This window comes from Pongo abelii, chromosome 6, assembly GCF_028885655.2.
Source record: "Pongo abelii isolate AG06213 chromosome 6, NHGRI_mPonAbe1-v2.0_pri, whole genome shotgun sequence".
NCBI lineage: Eukaryota > Metazoa > Chordata > Mammalia > Primates > Hominidae > Pongo > Pongo abelii.
Window position 1 is genome coordinate 129509181 of NC_071991.2, and position 14519 is coordinate 129523699.

The following is a 14519-nucleotide window of genomic DNA, read 5'->3' on the forward strand; positions in this document are numbered from 1 at the left end:
GGAGATTGACTGCTTTGTGTTTTAAAGTGTTGGTACGTGACTAGTGCCTGGGAAGCACCTTTCTTGAAGGCCTGGACTTAACCCAGAGAGCCCCACGTGAGGGGGCTGGGTGACCTCTCCTCCAGGACAGCCTGAAGCAAGAGGACACCTCCTTCTTCACACTTCCAGAGGTGAGCAGGAACGCCAGTGGCTGAAAGGGCTGGGAAACACTGGTTTGGATTAATCAATAGCTTGTTTCCGTACTTAGACACCAAGGGGGAGAAACTACTCCAGGGGCAAGAAGGGGTTGGAAAAAAGAAAATAAGAAAACAGTGATCCACACACAATCCCTCAATTTCACATAGAAGGCTGGATCTCACACAGCTCCAGGCTAATGCAGGCCAGTAAAAGTTCTCAGAAAATCCAACTTAAAAGTTACATCTTTAAAGGAAACCTACTTAGATTTGGAATTTTGAACTCATGAAGAAAGGAGAATAACTTTATATACTCATCCTCATTGCATTCTTATTTAGATTATTCTCCATCCCATCCACCGAGTAGTATGGGAATGTTCAGACATAATTTCCCTTCCTACAACCCCCATTTCCACCTTAATTCAGCCAAACACACAGATATTCATTTATTCAATCATTTACCACTTCCCACATGCCCACTATGTGCCAGGCACTCTACTCTGCTGGAAGTTAGAACTACAAAGATAAATAAGGTACATGCACAGTCTACACATCCAATCATACACACACATGCGCACACAATGGTCTTATCTTCTTGTCCCTCTCATGTCTCACTTTAAATAGGAATTTGCATACTCTCCAGGGCCCTAAGAGAATCCTGGTAATTTGAAGCAATCAAAGGTGAGGCTGGAGAAAAATAAAAGAAAGAGAAAAATAAGTGGGACTGGGGGAGGAGCCAGGAGCAAGACCAAGGAAATAGATAGACAAAAGTATCGGGATACACGTTATGTTTTTATTTATGCATGGGCTACATGTACACATACATGCGCACATATACACACACATACACACATATAGACAGACAGAAAACGTGGCTTGTCGATGAGGACATAGAGACCATCAACTCCAACTTATGAAAGTGTCTCTTGGTATCTAACAGCTGAGGAGCCAAAGGGAGCCTCCTCCAGACAGAAAAGAACATGCCCTCAATATAGAAACACGCACAAGCACACGCTTCATGCAACAAGCAAGTATGGAGAAACGTGTGTGCCACGAATGCCCCTCTGGACTTCTCATGTTTGCTGCAGAGGTGCACAGCCTACTACATTCCCTTGGAGAGCCCGCTTAGACATTCCCTCAGGTGTGGGTACCTGCAAACCCACACAACTCCTGAGTGATGGGTTTGTTTTTATTTTATGGACAATGTAAATCTTGGAATTAATCTTAGTTTGCATTGTTGCTTTGGCTGTAGATATTTGATCCATCCACAGCTGTAAGGCAGGTCACTGACATAGCTCCCCAGAAGTCCAGCACAGAGGCCTATTGTTGGGAGTGAAGACACTGAAGTCTAAATGCCTGAGCTCAAATCTTCCTTTGGCCCCCCCCAGCTGTGTGGTCCCAGGCAACCACTGAACTCTGGCCCCTTAGTTTTGTCGCCTGTATAATGGGCTTACTTACTTCAGAGGCTTCTTGGGAGGTGAAAGGAATGAATGCATGCAAAGGGCTTAAACTGTGCTAAGATGTTAGTAACAGTCAACTCATAGTGATTATTCCTCAGGATTATTATTCTGTCCTGGTCTTTTCTCATTTATATTTTTTACTTTTCTCCGGTATTTATCTCTGTAAGCCATTCCAAAGCCCTTTCAGGACAAAGTACAATATGAATAGACACCTAAGCCAGATACCATGCTAGACAGTAAGTGGGATAAAGTGTTCAAAAGATGAGGTCCCTGCTGGTAGAAGAGAGGGTTATGATTTCTCATTCACACTTCCACCCCACTTCCCGACATATCGTTTACCTTTTCCAACTAAACACTAAGTAGTAAATCCCTTATATATTGAGTATCAACTACGTGAGTCAAATCCCCTACTTCATGGACCCTTAACCAAAGGTCCCTAAGGTTCCCCAATGTGTTTGCCATGTTTCTTGTTTCTGTGCATATGTAGTTTTTTTCTGGGGAGAGGGTCATCAACTACTTCCATTCAATTCTGAAAGGGCTCCATGACCCTCCAAGACCTGAAGCCCTACTCACATCTCTGCTCCAAGGTTCCCTGGCTTGGACCCACCTCTTCCAGAGGGATGGACTGGTGCTGACAATCTGGGGGACCTTGGGCAAGTTGTGTCCCCTCCCTGGCCTTAGTTTTCTCACCCCCAAAAGAGGGGGCTGGACTTGAAGATCGCCAACACACTCCCCTGCTCTAATGCCAGGATGGAGCACTGCTTCTCACCTCGAGGTCCCGGAGGACAGGGTGGTCTTCAATTCCTGGGAACAGCACCCGCATGGTATAGGTTCTATAGTCCAGGAACGGAATCCCGGCTCCATCCAGGTCACTGGTCAGCTCATGGATGTCCGTCTGCAGCTCGGCAAAGGCTGGCACGAAAAGAAGCCTGTGAGATGGCTGGATGGGGAGGCCCCAGGAGTCACCTCCATCTCAGAATGCTCAGAACCCTTATCCAAGCCCCTAGGAGACACAAGCAATGGACGACAATGGGCAAGAATAACTGGAGAGGCTATGTTTACATAGCTGGGATTGGGATGAATGGCATTAGCGTGGGAGAAAGATGTAGTGTAAGAAACCTTGTCTTGGGGCTAAAACCTTTCCAAAGTGTGAGTGATGTGGGGTGGTGGGTGTGGCTGTCCACAGATCTGTGCTGCTGCTGGGCCAGGAAAGACTCTCCATCTGAAGATGAAGGGCTTTGGTTTGCAAAATATGCTGGGGAAGGGGATGTAGAGGGATGGGTAAGAGAAGGGAGAGGTGCCACGAGGAAGAGTCCATTCCTGATGTTGTGTTTTAGAATAGATTTCCTTATAAGATGTTAAGAACAACTTCTGATAAAGGAAAACAAGTTTAAAGACACAAGTCTGGACCATGCAGCTCATCAAAGCCATCAAACCTCCAAATGGGGCAGAGACAGAGGCTCAGCCACGCTAATATTGTCCTTCTGTATAAATAGGCAAGGTATTTCTTTGTCCTTCCTTCCTCAAGGTGATGCTACTTGATGGTGGGCACTGCTGTGTGTGGCGGCAACTCAGGCCTCCAGATGAACAGAGTGGCAAGAACCCCCAGGAAAGTGAGCATGCAGTACAGCCTGAGGCTGTTACATAGCACCAAAGCTGTCACCATATTCTGTTCCAGAAACATCCTCCCCCAGGGCCACCCTCTGCCACAGGGGTACTCAGAGGTGAGCCACCCAGCCCTTCCCTGCTCCGCCTTTCTCTTTGGTGTGCACACACACACATATGCATGCATGCATGCACATGGACAACCAGGACGGATTAACACATGCTGGCAAAGAAGAACAGCCAGTGGGCATTGACTACTAAAAAAAATTTCTTTCTATTTACATAATCTCAAAAATAGGGAGAAAATATTTTGCGAACTCAGAAGGGATGAACAAGCCCAATGTGGCTCTAGAGCCTCAAAAAGCAAGCCCAGCACCCAGTGAGCTGTGATGATCACAGAAACACAATACAGCCACCCTAGGAACTGTCTGCAGGGACCCCAGTCCTGTCCTTGCCCATGAGTTGGGTGGAGCTCCACCTGGCAGAGCAGACTTCAGGCCGTCAAATTTTGGCTTTCTGTGCCAGGAGAATACCAAGACTGCTTGTTTGAGAGAGCCAAGGGGATGCCACCTGGAGAGGCCTCTGCAGCCTCTCCTGCTGCTCCTCTCTACCTGCACCCCTGCACCTCTGCACTGGCCACACAGACACAGGGGTTCCTGATATGTAGGCTGACTTCAACAGTAGAGAACCCAAATGCATCCAAGTGGAGCCTGCGCCAATGTGTGTGTGCATGTGTTTTTGGCATGTGCTGTCACCAAAAGCCCTGGGGAACACTCATGTATGTCCTGAGTGAGGAACACGGGTGCGTATGCTAATAGGAGAGTGTGGGAACATGTGCATGAGCATAGGTGTGGGTGCATGGGCACTTGTCTGAGTGTGTATGTCAGGGAGTGTATGTAAGTGTGTGAGTGTGACAGTGTGTGAGCATGTCAGGGAGTGTGTGAGTATGACAGTGTGTGAGCATGTCAGGGAGTGTGTATGACAGTGTGTGAGCATGAGTGCATGTGTGTGTGTATGTCAGTGAGTGTGTAGGCATGTGTGAGTGTGAATGTCAGTGTGTATGCATGTGTGAATGTGAGTGCATGGATGTGAATGAATGTATGTCAATGAGTGTGTATGTGTGTGAATGTGAGTGCCTGCATGTGTGTCTCAGTGGGTATGTGTGTGAGTGCGTGTGTGTGTATGCTTGTCAGTGTGAGTGCATATGTGTGTGTTGGTGTGTATGCAAGTATGAATGTGAGTGCATGAGTGTGAGTATATGTGTGTATGCATGTGTGAGTGCATGCATCTATGTAAGTACATGAGTATGTGGGCATGTCAGTGTGTGCATGCCTGTGAGTTGAGTGCATGAGTGTGTGTGAGTGTGCATGCATGTGTGCATGTGAGTGCATGTGTGTACACGAATGTGAGTACATGAACATGTGAGCGCATAAGTGTATGTCAGTGAGTGTATGTATGTGAAAGCATGAGTGTGTGAGCATGTCACAGTGTGTGGGCATGTATGCGTGAGTGCATGAACGAGTGTATGTGAGTGTGCATGCATGTGTGCATGTGAGTGTATGTGAGTCCATAAGTGTATGTCAGTGAGTGTGTGTGGGCCTGTGTGGGAGTGTTTGTAAATACACGGGTATGTTTATATATCAGAAGCTCAGGCCCATGAAGGGCCCAGCTGGGTGTCTTCTGAGTTTGTGTAGAGGACGTCCTGGCTGGCTGTGAAGTCTTCAAGGAGACCCCTTGGCTTGGGCCAGTGCAGCCCTGTAAACGTTCAGCGGCTGGCTCTGGGCACGCTGCAAAGTGCCTCTGTGGCTAGTCTGACAAGTCCTTTGCGGTAAGACCCCTTCTTTCTACGTGCACAGCATAGCTAGCCCCTAAAATCTGAAGCCAAGATTTCCTCCTGGGGCCTCAGCTGACAATCCTGGGTGGGAGCTCCCCTCGGCTGCCCCCTCCCAGTTGGGGTGCTCGGCCCACAGGGAGCAGAAGGAGGGAGTTGGCTTTTATCAGTCTGCAGCTTTCCTTTAAGTCACCAAGCGCCTCCAACATTCAAAGCTGCGTGCCTGCCACACATAAAAGAGATTCTAATCACTACACCTAATTAGAGGAAAGAGTACATTGTGGAGAAAAAAATTAAGCAGCGTAAATATAATAAAAGGCAGTAATTAACAGTCCCACAAGGCGGATGCTGTGTTGACAGCTGAAGGATGTAGAGAGGGGATGGAATGGATCCACTTCCCCATCAAAAAGAGCCGTGGCTGCCCTGGTGGGAATCGGTGTGAAGTGAGAGCCCCAGGTATGGGGCCGGATTTACTCCATGTATAAATCTACAGCAAAGAACCAGCTCAGATCCTCCCAGGGTGAGTCACAAAATGATATCCTGGGGGTTACAAGAGTCTGACTCCTAAATTTCCTTCTTGGATTTATTGCAGCTGATTTTACTTTATGGTGGTGTTTGTAATTTTTTAAATACAAGCTTTGAAACACCCTTCCTTTTAAATCACAGATCAGCACTACAGCCTTACCTTCCTGCTAGAGGAAGAAAGCTGGAGATTGCTGAAATGCGTCATGTTAAGACACCCCCAGATCTCCCCTAGAGTAGAGTACAAAACCCACTCAACCAGGATTCCAGGTCTGGAGGCTGCTCTAGTGGGGTGGAGAATGATCCTAATCTGACACCTTCAAGGAGAGGGCAAGGAGACCTTGGCCTCTCTTGTGTTGCCAGGGTGGGGCCTGCTTGGGTATGGGTGTGGTCTGGGACACAGGCATAGGGACTATAGAGTGAGAGGCTTTGCAGGTATGCAGGTAGGATGCACAGCCTCCAGCATTGCCCACAGCTGCCTGGCCTGCTTGCTTGTAAATGAAACACATACACATACACATACAAATACACACACACACACACACACACACACAGCCTCCAGCACTGCCCACAGCTGCCTGGCCTGCTTGCTTGTAAATGAAACATACACACACACACACACACACACACACACACACACACACACAGCCTCCAGCACTGCCCACAGCTGCCTGGCCTGCTTGCTTGCAATGAAACACATACGCATACACACACACACACGTGCGAGCGTGCGCGCGCGCGCGCACACACACACACACACACACACACAGCCTCCAGCATTGCCCATAGCTGCCTGGCCTGCTTGCTTGTAAATGAAACACATACACATACACACACACGCACACACACACACACACACACAGCCTCCAGCACTGCCCACAGCTGCCTGGCCTGCTTGCTTGTAAATGAAACACATACACACACACATGCACACACACACATACACACACACAGCCTCCAGCATTGCTCACAGCTGCCCGGCCTGCTTGCTTGTAAATGAAACACATACACACATGCGTGCATGCGCGCACACACATACAGCCTCCAGCACTGCTCACAGTTGCCTGGCCTGCTTGCTTGTAAATGAAACACATACATATACACACACACACGTGCACACACACACACACAGCCTCCGGCACTGCCCACAGCTGCCTGGCCTGCTTGCTTGTAAATGAAACACACACACACACACACACACACACACACACACACACACACACACAGCCTCCAGCACTGCCCACAGCTGCCTGGCCTGCTTGCTTGTAAATGAAATACATACACACACACAGGCGCGCACACACACACACACACACACACACACACACACACAGCCTCCAGCACTGCTCACAGTTGCCTGGCCTCATTGCTTGTAAATGAAATACATACATATACACACACACGCATGCACACACACACACACAGCCTCCACCACTGCTCACAGCTGCCTGGCCTGTTTGCTTGTAAATGAAACACACACACACACACACACACACACACACAGCCTCCAGCACTGCCCACAGCTGCCTGTCCTGCTTGCTTGTAAATGAAACACATACACACACACACAGGCGCGCGCACACACACACACACACACACAGCCTCCAGCGCTGCTCACAGCTGCCTGGCCTGCTTGCTTGTAAATGAAACACACACACACACACACACACACACACACAGCCTCCAGCACTGCCCACAGCTGCCTGGCCTGCTTGCTTGTAAATGAAACACACACACACACACAGGCGCGCACACACACACACACACACACACACAGCCTCCAGCACTGCTCACAGCTGCCTGGCCTGCTTGCTTGTAAATGAAACGCATACACATACACACACACACGCGCACACACACATACACACACAGTCTCCAGCACTGCCCACAGCTGCCTGGCCTGCTTGCTTATAAATGAAACACATACACACACACACAGGCGCACACACACACAGCCTCCAGCACTGCTCACAGCTGCCTGGCCTGCTTGCTTGTAAATAAAACACATACATATACACACACACACACACGCATACACACACACACACACAGCCTCCAGCACTGCTCACAGCTGCCTGGCCTGCTTGCTTGTAAATGGAACACATACATATACATATACACACATGCACACACACACACACACACAGAGCCTCCAGCACTGCCCACTGCTGCCCGGCCTGCTTGCTTGTATATGAAACATATACACATACACAGATGCGCACACACACAAACATGCACACAGACACATACACAGCCTCCAGCACTGCTCACTGCTGCCCGGCCTGCTTGCTTGTATATGAAACATATATATACACATAGATGTGCACACACACACATGCACACACACACATTTGCACAGACACACACACTGCCAGCCTCCAGCACTGCCCACTGCTGTCCAGTCTGCTTGTTTGTATATGAAACATATGTATACACATACACAGATGTGCACGCACACACATGCACATACGCACACACACACGGCCTCCAGCATGGGGCCACTCAGTACCTTCCTTGCACTCCAGGGCCACACGGGACTCCAGGTTGTCCATCTGCATCTGCAGCCGCTTCAGCGTGAGGTCACTTTCGCGGGACTTGCGTTTATAGGCAATGAGCACGGCCACGATGAAAATGATGAGGAGACCGCCAGCCACCGCAATGCTGATGATGGCGGGCAGGCTGAGCGGGCTGTCCGGGGCGATGTACACCATCCCCGGGGAGTACTCCATGCCACCGACACGGGCCTGGGGGCACACCGGGCAAGAGGGAGCTGGTTGTGGGGACACAGCAGCTTTCACAACAGTCCCAAGTTACCCATGAACTAGTGACCAGGGCAGGATGAGGGAAAGGAGACCAATTACTGGTGTCAAAATAGACAAGAGGGCATGGGGGGCTGGGAGTGGGGACAGGCACAGCTTAACAGAGCTCACCCCCAACTGGAAAAACCTCACCTCCTCTTATTCAGGAGCGAGTTTTGTCATCTTCATAAGAAAACAGCATACACTGGGACCTAAACACAGTCTGCCACAAATGACTGGCTCCCCTAAGATTTATGCCCATTCTAAGGGTAGACAACTGAAGCACAGAACATGATATTAAGATATTACGGAATTCCCTGGGCCAGCAATAGCCTTCTCCTTGAAGGCTTTGTTTGTTGCAGGTGATTCAGCAACTATTTAATGCTGTTTTGCATTTTCCTTATTGTTGCACCAGCCAGCGTGGAAAGAATGACAATACAGAAGAGAGAAGCTCAAAAGTGGACATGAAGAAAGAACTTGGGGTGTGGGGTAGCTAGAGGAAAAGTTCTTTGTGGGCCAGAATCCCCTCTTGGAAAGCCCTGGTGGCCTGAGATGGAGCTGGGCCGCTCACATCTGCATCCCTACTGCCCACTCCATCCAGGATGGGGTTCTGCCAGGCTCACCATCACTTTGTGCCTGCCGATGAGGTTGGGGGACTCGCAGAGCAGCTGGACATCCGACACGGTCACGGTGCATGGCTTCTCCCCAACCAGCACAGTGTAGTTCAGCTTCACGTTGCCCCCAGCCACAGGCGGGATCAGGTTCTTGCCCTGTACAGATGGGAAAGCCCCAGTTCCCACCTCAGAGTGAGGACCACAGCTACCAGCTGGCTCTCACATCCTCCCACCCGGAGGTCCCATCCTGCTGGTAAGCTGGTGAAGAAGCCACCTTTGGTAATAAGTGCAAAAAATATTCGTGGTACGACTACCACCATTGCCTCTTCCTCCCAGTGGCTAATCAGTTATCAAAGTACTCCTTTCAGCTTATCCCAAATGCAGCCTCAGAATCCTTCTCAATGCAGAGTTGGAGTCAGTCACTACCAATTGATTCAAATTGTCATAAGCTTTAATTAACCTGTAACCCATGTTCCAAAGGAAGCCCTAGGCTGTGGTTCGCACAAGGCTGCCTCAGAGGAAGCAGTGAGCCTGACCTGCCAGTACTTGGACTTTCAGGACAATAAAAGCTTGAGAGTCAAATAGCCAAGATGGATCTGCCTTCCCTGGGTAGAACCGGCCCCTAAAGAGAGTTTTCTTCCCAGTACAGACTCAGAGAGAACATTTATCACACTCTGGGCTACACTGCAACCACTGCAAGAGATGCCGGTTGAGAAGTGTGGCAGGAGTCTGTGACTTGAACTCCCCCTTCCATGCAGCAGCCTCTCCTTTCCCCCCCGCCTCCCACCACCCTCACGCCACCTTTAGGATGATGGGCGTGCCAGGCTTGAGCTCCAGGATTCCTGAGGGACCAAAGGCCTCAAACACCGGGTTGGGATAGTAGGTGAAGTTGGTCTTGTTGAGGATGAGCAGGGACTGGACGTTGTCCAGGATGAAGCCAAACTCCTCGGGCCTCTCGGTCAGGTCTGACTGGTGGTCAGGACCCAGAGCGAGGGCGGGTGCCTGGCAGGTCATCTCAGTAGCGTTCAGAACCTCACAGATCTGTGGGAGGAGCCACAGGGTGGAGTCTATGCAGTATCTCCGCATACCCACAGCCCCAGTGCATGTACTTGGCCTCCCTGGATGTCATCGGGATAGCAAGGGGTTCACAAGAGGATTAGAGATGAGTCAGGGTCACACAATTGGGCACTCAAGGAATAGGCTCTATAGCTTGTACCCAGCTCTGGTTTTGCCCATAGTGGGTGTGGCAATGGCTAGGGTTGGAAGAATGCAAGAGTAAAGGTATAAAACCCAGGGAACCCCAAAAGTAATTGCTCCTCCATGTCTATACCCCAAGAAGTAAAAATGCCCTTACGTCTTCTTCCCTATTCCACTATCCTAGTATTCAAGGGTGTCAGGCTGTGGGTTATCAGTGTCTGGGCAGGGAGTCACCTCAGTACTTGGGAAGACCCACACCCTTTGGGGAAGCAACATGTTGCGTGGGCAGCCTCCATGAACCCCATCAGCCCTGCACTCACATTGATGTGCTCCTTCCCTCCATGCTTGGCACGGATCTGGGGGTTCTGTATGAGGTCCAGGTGGGTCCCCCATACGGCGATGGGTGTGTTTCCACTGAGCAGGAAGAAAGAAGGAGGCGTGTAAATCATAAGTTCAGGAAGAGCAATGGCACTCTACAATGATGACTGGCTGAGCTATGACAATAAGGACAGTGATAACTAGGCAGCAGGGTAATGTTCATGGGGACAAGGATGACAAGCTGACTGCATAGTAATGAGGATGAGCATCTCAGCAGCCAAGGGGAGGGCAGTAATGACCAGATGTCCGTGGCCATCCTTTGCTGAGTTTGTTTGGAGTATGGACCCCCATGGAGGCCCAGTCAACAGCACAGCCCCCTTGGCTCTCCAAGGCCTCTTGATTTGTGCCAGCTGCTTCTCTGCAACCCCTTGGTGTCTCTTCCTCCATCCTTCCCCTGGTCCTCGCCAATCTTGGGACTTTTTAAACATTAGCTTTGGCCTCATGAAAGCCTCGCTCCAGATTGTCCCCACCACATCCTACAGGGGCTGAGCACAGTCTGCTCCCGCAGGGCAATCGTTCCACAGGTTTCCATCTTGGAGGCTTCGATCAGGCTGAGATCTGGGAAAGGCAGAGGGTCCATGAATGCAAATGTGAATGCAAGTGCGAAATGCTCTTGGACTTGGGTCTCCTGTACCCTGGGGTGGCACAGGACCACTGACAGGGAGGACAGAGGACCGCTGACGGCGGGGGGGGCACAGGACTGCTGACAGGGAGGGCCTAGGAGCTTCATCTTGTGTAGCCTTTCAAAAGAAATCTGGATGCCAGTGCCTATCCTTAGGGTAGCTGAGAAGTGGGCATAAAGGGGTGGGCAGTACTGTAGTGGACTGTGTCCTCCAGGGAGGCTACTCAAAGAAAAATGAGAAATAGCCTGATCCCCAATCAAAGGAGCATCTTTGAGAAGAATCCTGCTATCTAAAACAGGCTTTAGCAAGTTAATTAGCTATAAGTTGATGAGTAAAGAATCCTTGACACGCACACCCACATTCATTTCCACCCATCTATCCATCTGCCTGTCTTTATATTGCCAGTTGCTTCCCCCTCTCTCCTTGCTCACATGCGCGCACACACACATGTGCGCGCACACACAGAAGAAGATTCCTGTGAAACTCGGAGAGGCTCTTGCACATGTGACAGACAGTGCTGGAGATGACATTCTGGTGTCTTCCCAGGCCTCTCAATCACCAATTCAACACACATTTATCAAATGCCCACCATCACTGTTCACAAGTAACCCAGGTGGCTTATAAGAGCAGAGCCTCACCCCATCCTCAGACTTTATTAACTTAAATAAAAGCCCTGGAGCTGGCTGGCAGACCCAGAACATGTCTGTCTGCAACCTCCCTCCTAGTGGGAGCATGATGCAGGAATGGCAGCTGAGTGCCAGTTAGGGTGACACCTCTATTTCTATGAGGATGAAACACAAAGAAGAACTGAATTATACCAGGCTGTGAATTTCGCAGAGAGTTGCAAAATTTGTTGACTAAGTCACAAAGGGCTGCATCAACTTCCTGGGGCCAAATCCTGGCATGGCTTTCTACAGACGATTTTCCCCTCTCTGTGCCTTCTGGTCTTCATCCGCCTTAAGGTCATGGCTAAAGCTCAGAAGGTTTGGGCCTTATAGAGTAATTGCTGAGGACGGCTAAATCTCATCTCAGCAGGCAAAAGCTGTCTTTCTTTTGGGTTTAAGGCAGGGGGTGGCAAACTCTTTCTGTAAAGGGCCAGATAGTAAATATTGTAGGTTTTACAGGCCATATGGTCCCTGTCGCAGTTACTCAACTCTGCTGTTATAGTGAGAAAGCAGCTATAGACAATACATGTACGAATGAGCATGGCTGTGCGCCAATAAAACTTTATTTACAAAAGCAGGTCGCTAGCCAGATTCAGCCCACGGACTGGAGTTTGCCGATCCCTGGATTAAAAAAAGATTGTTCCCTGGACTGGACACATCCCTGCTCTCTGCCTCAGCCCAGGGAGACCACTTCTGCATGTACTTCCTGCTCACTCCCCCCAGCCCCACACCCCTGAGAACTGAAGCCCACAGTGAGAAGCCTGGTCCCAGCAGCGGGCTGGGGGAGGGGGCCGAGCCAGGCACTGCCCTGTGCATGTGCATCTCACTTCAGTCTCTCAGCTGCCTGTGAGAGTGGACAGATGAGGGACTCTGGCCCCAGGGAGGTGAGATAACTGTTAAGGTCACTGGGCTGGTAAGCAGTGGAGCTGGGCTGAGACCCTTCCCACGCTGCTCCTGTTACAGTGATTTCCCAGTGACCTCTGTGAGCTTTGCTGTGGGGTGCCCTCTGTAGCATCTTCTCATTCCCATGTGCTAGCCGGGGCCTGGAAAGGCAGACTCATGCCGTGTGCCTACCCCTTCTCCCCTGATGGGAGACATACAACCCCAGGGACTCTAGAGATCCTGGGATTTCAAAATCCCTGGGTGAACTGCTGAATAGGCAGAGGCCCAGGAAGAGTACCAATCTGCCCAAGGTAAATGAAGGTCCCCAAGTCCCTGCCCTAGGGCCTTTCTATACCAACATCCAATGCCTGGTCCCCTCCCTCTGAGACAGGTGTTCAGTGCATCTGGCTGGGCACTGGGAAAGAGCAGGGAACAAGACTTAAACTCTACCCTTGAGGAGTTTACAGCAGAGGGGAGGAGAAATGTAAGCAGGCAGCCAGGAGCAGAGAGGATAGGTATCCGGATGGGGCCTTCAGGCTCAGGACACAACTTCCCCCAAGGAAGCTGACTACAAGGAGTAGTCAGGCCTGATCTAACTCTTCTTCCACATCCCTCAGCCTGAATGTGGGACCAGGATTAGCACATATGTCTACCCCAGAAGTGAGAAGAGTAGCCTGGCACCCCCAGCAGTCACTGCAGCATGGGGACATGGCCTCCAGCACAGTGCCTGTCCTCAAACTGGGGAAGGTGCTCTTGTTGTTAGGAGCTTGGCCTCCAGGCTGGGTTTGGCACAGAGGTGCTCTCAGTGGAAGGAGGGAGCCACAGTAGGAAGGTCTGATTTGCGGGTGTTTGGAACCAATTCCAGCTCCTCAGTCCCCCAAGCAGGACGGGGCCCCCAGAACTCTCCTTGGCTTTCACGAGTCATGGAAGGGAAACAGGTGCAGAAGCATTAAGGTCCGCTTGGGCCAGCTCCTACCTGACGATGCTCCATTCTGGCTCAATCCGCACGATGGTGGGGTCTTCCACGTACTGAAAGACCAGGTCCTGGTGGATCTTGGCCCTGTCCACCTGCACTGACACCTTCATCTCTAGCACCTCATCTGAGGACGTGGTGTTGCAGACAATGTACGATGGAGATCGCCTGGAGGGCAGGAAGACAGAGCACTGGGCGACTGGTGTTGAGGAGGACAGAGGTCCTGAGTCAGGGCCCTCCCACACTGCTCCCTGCATGTCAGGGTGCTCAGAGGCCATGGGTGTGTGCTATCAGATAGAAAGCTGGAGAGCCAGTGACAAAGACTCTCCTTGGCCAAACTTTAGACAGGTTCCTTTGAGCCTTCTTTTCAAACAGGCCTCATCCCTGGGTCTGTCTTTGGCCTGTATAGCCTTGTTTTTTAGCAAGAATCTGGCTAAGTCTATTTGGGGAGAATCCTCCCATACTTGATATCTGATCACCCTGGCCTGCCTTTGCAAGAATCATGTTAAGTTGGTTTAGCAGGAGTCCACCTACCTTGATGTCTCCTCTTAGTGATTTTTCATTCACTGAGCCCCATATTCTGCTCATTGACTATAAACCCCCTGCTGTCTTTGTAGTATTTGGAGTTAAGCCCCATCTGTTTCCCCTGATGCAGTAGTCTTGACATCAATTGCAATCGTCCTGAGTCTTCCTTGCCATTTTAACAAGTGTCAGAATAATTGTTTATTTAACATTACTGATGCCAGACCTGGTCAGGTCTGACTTGGGAATTGTCGCAGCCCTCAGCATAGCTCTCTC

The 14519-nt window shown here is 50.4% G+C and overlaps 1 protein-coding gene across 2 annotated transcripts in view; it reads right to left on the minus strand.

Annotated features, from left to right (window-relative positions):
* The window catches only part of PLXNA4 (plexin A4), a 452610-nt gene that overhangs the window by 48484 nt on the left and 389607 nt on the right, over nt 1-14519 (minus strand). For both annotated transcript variants that reach the window (XM_054559822.2, XM_024249841.3), the window contains exons 16-21: nt 13725-13889; nt 10521-10614; nt 9805-10044; nt 9013-9159; nt 8101-8335; nt 2403-2545 (exon numbers count right to left, since the gene is read on the minus strand). In XM_054559822.2, coding sequence (XP_054415797.1) covers nt 2403-2545; nt 8101-8335; nt 9013-9159; nt 9805-10044; nt 10521-10614; nt 13725-13889 — 1024 coding nt within the window. The remainder of the gene's footprint in view (nt 1-2402; nt 2546-8100; nt 8336-9012; nt 9160-9804; nt 10045-10520; nt 10615-13724; nt 13890-14519) is intronic.